Source organism: Parasteatoda tepidariorum, chromosome 10, assembly GCF_043381705.1.
Source record: "Parasteatoda tepidariorum isolate YZ-2023 chromosome 10, CAS_Ptep_4.0, whole genome shotgun sequence".
NCBI classification, from domain to species: Eukaryota; Metazoa; Arthropoda; class Arachnida; order Araneae; family Theridiidae; genus Parasteatoda; species Parasteatoda tepidariorum.
In genome coordinates this window covers 51,796,695-51,805,675 of record NC_092213.1, presented here as the reverse complement: position 1 = coordinate 51,805,675, position 8,981 = coordinate 51,796,695, and the positions used below count along the sequence as shown (strand labels likewise).

The 8,981-nt window shown below is 26.9% G+C and overlaps 1 protein-coding gene across 3 annotated transcripts in view; it reads right to left on the bottom strand.

Moving 5' to 3' along the window:
• Positions 1–641: 641 nt before the first annotated feature.
• Positions 642–8,981, bottom strand: part of LOC107441156 (myosin heavy chain 10) — a 100,302-nt gene continuing 91,962 nt past the window's right edge. For all 3 annotated transcript variants that reach the window (XM_071187215.1, XM_071187214.1, XM_071187216.1), the window contains 3 exons: positions 8,431–8,539; positions 6,579–6,751; positions 642–2,311 (listed from right to left, as the gene is read on the bottom strand). In XM_071187215.1, coding sequence (XP_071043316.1) covers positions 2,185–2,311; positions 6,579–6,751; positions 8,431–8,539 — 409 coding nt within the window. In that variant the 3' untranslated portion in view covers positions 642–2,184. The remainder of the gene's footprint in view (positions 2,312–6,578; positions 6,752–8,430; positions 8,540–8,981) is intronic.

The following is an 8,981-nucleotide window of genomic DNA, read 5'->3' as shown; positions in this document are numbered from 1 at the left end:
GAGAACCAAATTATGATGAACTGTTATCACAGCAAGAACAATATCATCCTTCTCACTGATGCAAATAAACTTATTAACGAAACTCTATACCAAAAAATAAAAATAAACATATTTTTAAAAAAATACATTCATATTTTTATTCGTGGTACACAGCGTTATGAAACATTTAGAAGGGGTACACAAAAGTCATAAGTTTGGGAAACACTGCTATATGGCAATGCATGATTGACAAATCGTGGAACAAATAAAGGAAGGAGTGTTGGACAAATAAAGTCTAATTTCTAAAAATAAAAAAATTTCTTAGCTGCACTTGAGATCGCCGGGTTGTGGCGAGCTGGACTGGTAGCCAGACCTAGGTACGTGTCCACGTCTGGAGGAAAGGAAAAAAGCTGCACTAGAAACTTAGTGATGTGTTACATACAATTTTTAACAGCTGCATATTTAAATGATTTTAAAACCTTTGTGTTTTAGGACTCAACACATTATAGTTAGATTGACAGAAAATAACTGTTTAATATTCTAATTGTTCCAATGATCAATAATATAAAAAATAGTTAGAATTATCAAAATTCTGTGATGTTTCTGCTCGAACTATGAACTAATATTATGTAAATGTATCATGTTATAAAAGAAACCACTCATTTTCAACTGTAAAATATTTTATGTAAATTCTTGTTCCATATATAAAATTTTAAATCATTATAAAGCAAAACATGTAAAATAAACATAATTTAAAGCTATCTAATTTTTAAACAGTTACAAACACTTTTAAAGACCCTCTCTTATAAGAGACCAATCATGAAAGCCATAAAAATTTCGACGACAAACAAAGTTGAGGTTTAATAAATTTCAGAAACAAATAATTTTCAATAAAGTAATGAGTAAAAATGTTCAAGTCATTCAATAATCCCTCAATGAAAAAACAATTTCTCGCACAATACAACTACTAGAATTTTGATTAAGATTTGTCTAATTTTTAAATAGTAACAGCATCTTTCATAACTATCGATTATTAATTAAATTTATTTTAAAAATATGCATATAGATTGAAATAGTGTGACTGCAATTTCTGATATAATTAATTAAACTTAACAAATTGTCTATATTTTATTCAAAACATAACCTTCTTAATTTTACAATTTCCCTTTTTTTCAGATTCAATGATTTAGTTTAGTTATTGCTTTTGTAGTACTTTTTTTTTTTAAATACGATTCATATTTAAAAAAGTGGAAGTTGCATAAAATAAATAATTATATAAATTCAGAAGTCGTATTTAATGCAACAAAAAAAAAGTAAATTTCAAAATTAATTCATTAAAACATTTCATGATTTCTTTTTTAATAATTTAGAAATTCTAAATCATTAATTTGAAGTATTTCCTATTTTTGACTAGTTATTTCCTAGAATATCGCAAAAACTAACCGAAATGTACAATATTTTTATGTAAAAAAATCTACCTCATATTTAAGTACACATTAAAAAAATTATTTACAGCAGCTGAAGACTTAAAAAACGATTATTAGATGATTGTAACCTCGCTATTAAACTCATTGGAATGCTTCAATGTTATTTAAAAAAGTATGTTTCAGATTTAGAATGCATTTAACTACTGTACTTCTGAGGTAGAATATAAAAATCCAAAATCTAAGTACTAATATAAACTTCCTTATATATATAAGTCGCAATTTTTTTCCCCTTAAAGGATATTTGGGAACAATGATTAGGAATATATTAATTGGAACAGTAGCATTTTTCATAACGCTAATTAGCTAGCAATCTAAAGCAATATATTTAACAAGAAAAAAGTGCATCTATAAAAAAAAAAAACATAGCAAACAGTAACAAAAGCGTTTTGTATAGTACATATTACAAGTTTCTTTTGCTTATAAACTTTTTCATATAAAAATAACAATACAAAGAAACATTGACGAAAAATAAAATTATTTTTTTTCCTTACAAAATGGAAATTTTCAATTTACAGATTTCAATTGCAAAGTCAATAAATGCATATTTTGTAGCACTCGCAAAAGATTTTGTAAAAGTGCCTCATAATAAATATCAACTATTCTCTAAACAGCACCACATTGCAATCTCAGTTTCTTTCTTTTCAGGAAAATAACACTGGTCACTAAAAGATTTCTATGCATGACAATTAAAGATAGTTGGTACAGTTCATATAACTGGTTATGCTTGACTGTCATCATTTAAGGATTCATCGGGAAGTATTAACCCATCATCAGTGCTCGAACTCAAAGACCCTCGTTTCATTAAGCTACGAGCCGATGCAAGTCCAGCTCCTGGTCCACCTCGCCTATAATAATTGAAGAAACATATCTTAATAAACATCTCATATGAACTTAAAAATACAATGGAGAGTCTGTTAAAATATTATGTAAGTAGCAAATAAGGGGAGAGGAGTGTGGTTTTCTTATTGATGACAAGGGAAGGAGGGGTATGAGTAATGTAAAACCTTAAAATAATTTTATTTTCAAAACTTTTTGTACGAAGCAAAATAAGAAATATTTTAAAAAGCTACTTGAGGAAAATTTTTCATATTTGGAATAAAAATTTAATTAGGGGAAAGAAAATCAATAGTTTGAACACAGACGATTCATAATGAATAATCTACTCAAAATTTTAAAAAAATAATTAAATTGTAAACTTTCCTCTTTTATTCAAATTTTACCCAAAAATTAGATCACAATAGTAAAAATAAAAAGTTAAAACAAAAAAGGTGTGGTGTCATGACTAAGTAAACAGGGGAGGGGTTTGTGATTTGCTTATTTTTGCTGACAAGGAAGAGAGGGGTACAAAATCAATAATATGTTTATGTAATATTTGAATGGACTAAGAGTCTCCTTATAGCAAATTTCTCCTGATAACGAAAATTTTAATTCTGACTGAAAAATAACACTAAAATAAATTTTTTGACTTTTATCTTTTGTAATTTTTAAAGAAAATTCCAATTAAATGATAGAAATTCAGAATTGAAAGGAACAGATAAAGGGACTTGAATAACAGATGATGTTACTTTCTCGAACATTTTGGAAGTGGTCAAAAAGCTTGACTGCTTCATATTCTGCAGATGAAGAAATTTGAAGAATTGAATAGCATTAAAGGCAAGAAGAGTAACAGTAATAAAAAAAATGGCACAACTAAATGCACATTAAACTGAAATGCTATATGATCCTCAAAACTATTAAAACAGGTTTTTTAAACAGAAGAAAATATGTAAGATTATATTTAGCTCCTTCCTAAAATGTGAAAATTTAAGGTTACAAAGTTCTACCTAAATTGAAATCATGGAATTCTTTAACTAAAATAAACATAAGAACATACTAATACATAGTCTCTTAATTGATGAACTGTCTTCACACCTAAGCTTTTTATAAATGCAATAAAAATCAATGATTTTAATAAATTTATATGCATAATAATATTTAATTATAATTATATTTAATAAATTATACTTAATTAGAATTTACTATTACATATTTTTGAACTCATAACACAGACTAGAAACTTTTCAACATTTACTTATATAATTGCAAATATTTGCGACGAACTCAAACATCTACTAAACAAAATTTTCGCTACATCAAATTTTTTCTTTACTGGAACCAATCTATTGTGTATTAGAGAAAATCCCATTCAACTGTTAGACATGTGAGTTTATGACACATAATTGTCATTTATAGTCCCATAATTTATTTATTTCAGATTTGAATAGAAACCTTTTTAACATCATATAGCAATTTATATACCTACAAAGTCATATGTTCACGCTCTACTATAAACAGTGTTCTATTATTAACATAATATAAATTGAGAGGCATAAGCTACATATAAAATAGTAAAGTTTCTTGATTACTAATACAGGGTGCATAGCCAAATCTTTGAATCAAAAATAAGCACTTTTTAAAAACTTTTCAAGCACTTTACAAAAATTTTCAAGCACTCAAAAAATTCATATTCAATCAATGATATTATTGAAAAACAAAAACTTCTTATAAAGAATTTTAGCGTTAAAAAAAACCCAAAAAGAAACTGACGTAAATCAAAACAATCAGTACTTTCCCACATCTTCGAGTGAATTCAACTTGACCCTGAGCTCAGAACAAAAGTACCCTTACCCCCTACGTCAAAAAAGTGTTAGAAGTAAAACAAAATAAACAAGAATAAAATTAAAATAAATTAAAAAAAAAAAAAGGATCTGACTCTATCCGAATTGGAGCACTCTGGTTTCAGTTTCGAGTGTGCGCGCATGCGCAAGTCATAACGTGGGTACGACATGAAGTCCGCGTGAATGATTACATAGCAAACACCCCATTTTTCGTGAAATGCAGGGGATCCGCCAGATATCACTGAAGAAAAAAAATACATTTTGTGGAAAAAAAGCACTTTTTAAAAACACCAGCTGAAAAAAGCACCTTTAAAAGCTTTTATAAACGAAATCCCCAAAAAAGCACCTTTAAGTACTTTTTACAAACGCTGCGCACCCTGTAATAAATATTTAATGCAAAATTTCCTCACTCTTCACACACAATGAACTACTACGAAAGTTCCGTGTTTTTTTGGATAAACCAAGATCATATCAACTAACAAAAGCATTCAAAAATTGAGCAAAAGCATTTATTTACTTAAGTTTTTATTATATTCATTTTAATAAGAAAATTTTTGAAATAAGTTAAGAGTTATAAAATATGTACATAAAATGATATATAAACAACCATGTGCATTTAAATATCAAATAAAATATTCATAATTAATCATGCATAATACATTAACAGTAATCTCATGCATCTTAATGGATGAACTAACTAATAGCATAAAGCAAACTCTTAATACTTCGGATAGAATGTTTTTAAAAATCATACAGCAATGAGCAGATAATTTATTATAGAATAGATAATTCCAATTAAATTTAAATATCTACTTTGCCAAATTATTTTTCTCTGGTTAAAGCAGCTTCTCATAAAACATTTTTCTCTTCAATAATATTTTAGTGCAAAATTATATGCATATGAAGTTTATTTAAATAATTTTATTTTAGTTTTAATTCTTATAGCATGCTAAATAATATAATACCATAAAATTAAAATCTCTTTATATATTTCACCTTCAAAAACACATTTAATCAAAAAAACATTTATTCAACTAACAAAGTTATTGCAAATAATATTTTAAGTACATCTGAATGATAATACAAAAAGGAGGAACGGACAAAAACACGGGTAGTAAGTTAAATATGATAAATTATCGCTATCCTAATAATTTTTTTATTAATTAGTTTGGATATGGAGTTGAATGAAAAGGTGCTGCGTTAAACAGGGTATAGTGTTGGTAAGTTGTTAAAATGGCTTTAAAAAATATGTCTAATGCCAAAAAATAAAACTTTACTCTAGTACTCAAATGTCATGTTAACAATAATAAAGTGAAATACCGAATGGGTTATTTTACCTCATTTGTTTTATTTAAAGATTATATTTAAAATTCAAGATATTTCAGAGCTACCTTTTAAGATCTTACCATCATTATCTATACGAATGTTAAAAAATAAACATTTCTACACACACATATAGCTAAAATCTTGGGAAGTAAATGATATACGTATGAAACAGAACTATTGAAAACATCTTTAAAGCATGCAAAGCACTACTTAACTATCTATAACTACAAACTAATAGCAATCAAAGTACGCATTCATTACAAAGAGCATAACATTTTTAAATTTTTTTAGAATGGAACTGCAAAAAAATTACCCATTTTCCTACAAGGATGTCATGTAACATATATAAAACAATGTTAAAATATGAATTTGCAAATTAATTAATAAGTAAATCTATTATATTAAATGCAAAATTTAATTTAAAACAATTTAATTGTATGTAATCAAAAAGAACTAGTTGTAAGTAATCTAAATTCTATGTAATCAATGATGTTATTAAAAAAAAAACATTTCAATGAAATTTTATTTTTTACTATTTAAAGATTTGAAGCTACACTATTATTTTAAAAAATAGTTTAGTAAAACAAAAAAATGAAAAGACACTACAAATGATTCAGTTATTCACTTGCATGTGCTTTAGCACAGTAACTATTGTTACAACTTGATTATTATTATTTTTAATAAATGAGAATTAATTAACTGGAAAAATAACCACCTTTTGCAATATTTGAGAATTCAAATTGCTATAGCATTACTTTAACATCTTTAAAGAATCATTTACGATCATTTACTACATTTTAATAAAGTTTTGAAAGAGCATTCAGCCATAATGGTATTTAAAAATATATTCGTAAAATTAGGAGTGTTTTTAATTCATAATTTGTGAATCAAAAATTAGTTGCCAAGTAACACAGCTTCCAGTCATCTAGGATAATTGAAATGCTTTTAAAGACTTTTCCCTGGATATCAGAATTTAATAAGTGAAAATAATTTTAAAAAAATAACAAAAAATTTACTAAAACAATAAGAATTAACAATCATACAATATAATATTTGACTTTAGTATCTCAAAAATTAATAAATAAAAATGTATAAATTTTTAAGATAAGTTTATATAAGTTTATTTTACCTAAGTTTATTTTTTAAGGAAGAAGTTTCTCGATTAAGGGTAGCATTAGCTTCTATTAAGTCTTCAATTTCTCTTTGAGCTTTTCTTCTTTGAGCCTTTTCTCGAGAACATTCTTCTTCAGATTCATCCAACTGACGTTTAAGTGCTTTTACTCTTGCATTTGTTTTCTCTACCTACAACAATTTGCAAAAAAGTTATAAGCAATTCTTGATTACCCCCCCCCCACACACACACAGGGTGGCTACTAAATATTGCAGCACTCCAAAAAATATAAATTTATTTTAATCATTTGGTAAAACCATTTCTCTCACTATTCCTGCGAGTGGCACTTTCTTAAAATACAGGCGATTCTTGTTCAAAGAAAAAAATTTAGAATCAGTTTAAAAATCGAGCTGAGAAGGTTGATGGTTAAGCAGCTTTTAGATTGTGGATTTTCTGCAGGTAGGAAATTAATATCTTTTGGGTTTAATAGAACATTTATATATAGAACTAAAAATCGATTATTGGATACTAATGGCTGCAAAGAACAACCCTGGTCTGGTCGCCCATACTTAATTCGTACAAAGAGCACATTAAAAGAAAAGAAATCCACAAGGTTCTAATAAAATGGCAGTAGAAGAGAACGAGAGTCAGAGAACTATGCAAGTTATAAAGGGTTCTTGTCTTTATCGCAAAAAAGTTCAAGGTTTGACAATTTCACAAAAATTAAAAAAGGTTACAAAGATATACGAAATTGCTGATCTGGCACCTTGGCGAAAGTGTTGGCAGAATAATCTATTCTGATGAGAAAATATTTTGTACAAATTGAAGTTATAATACTAAAAATAATATTCTATACTCAGCTATCTTCAATGATATACCTGAAAGTGTTTGAACTGTAAAACGCTTTCAGAACAAGAATTCTGTAATGTTTTGAGCTGCAGTGTCAAATAACAGAAAATTTCCTCTGAAATTCATCGATAAAGGAGTAAAAACCAATGCTGAATATAACAAAAAGAAAGTATTGACACATTTATTGTCACATGCTTACAGATTTCAGCAAGATGTGCACGAACACGCCGAGTCAATTGCCCGAAGTTTATAAATTAAGAAGATTGGATCCTTTCTTCCCCGGATTTATATCCTTTAGACTGTTTTGTTTGGGGGGTTCTAGAGGCTAAAGTTAATGCTAAGTAGCACAGAAGTTTGGACTTTCCTAGAGCTTTATTGCGTGAATGGGACAAACAACCGCTTAGAATGAATCGTGTCACCATCGGACAATGGGGTAAGAGATTATCTTTCGTAATAGATAAAGATGGTGATAGATTCGAATAAAAAAATTTAAGGTTAACTTTTATTCATAGTGTTCATCATATTTGTGTATTTATCATTTTCTATTTAATATCTGTACAATAAAATAATTCGATATTTTCAACAGTATTTTGTAGCCTCCCTGTATGTGTATATATATATATATATATATAAAATAAAAACTGCACAGATAATTATTTTTCTTTTCTTTTTTGCATTTTTTTACAATTATTCAAAAAACATATTTAGCAGAGTTGTTTAGGCACTTTGCCTAACATCTGTTTACAATAAACTTTAATCATTTTTCTTCTAAGTTTTGATTATTAATCTTTAATAAACAATATAAAAAATTGAAGGCAATAAAAATGTATATATATGTACACATAAATAATTAAAATAAGATGTTAAGAGATTTTTTTCACTGAATTTTGAAAGGAAAATAACCAGATTAAAATTAAAATATTATTTTACCATTTAATGTCACAAAATAATAAGTACTTGTATTTTAATATTAGCTTCAACAGTTTCACTAAAAATTTATATTTTAAAAATTTATTTTTACCTGTTCTTTATATTGGTCAGTATGCCTTCTTTCATCCTCCAATTGCATTAAAATTTCTTTAAGTCTCTTCTCTAATTTTCTATTATTTTTACCCAAAGCCTGTCTTTCTCTAAAAAATATATATAAATTATTACTTCAATAGCTACTAAATAAACATTGGAAATAGGTTTAAAGCTAAAGAATCATTTAAAGATAAGGAAAAAAAATGCCACAAATTTTGCATGAATAAGATCAAGATAAATTATATCAGTCTAATACAATAAGTAAAAATTTAAACATATTATAAGCAACACAGGGTAATGATATAGAGATGCCAACCTGTAACATATTTTTCTATAGTCTCGTAAGTTATTCAACCATAGTTTTACACACTAACAAATCAAGTTTTACAATACTTTAAATGTTAATCCTCTGTTTACTGAGGATACAACTGATCGACCAAAATAACAGCTAATATAATTTTAAATCCTGTAAATAGAAGGTTAATGATTAAAGTAATCATTTAACCCTTCAAGCATTCAGGCTGAGGAAAATTGCAGATGTTTTCTACA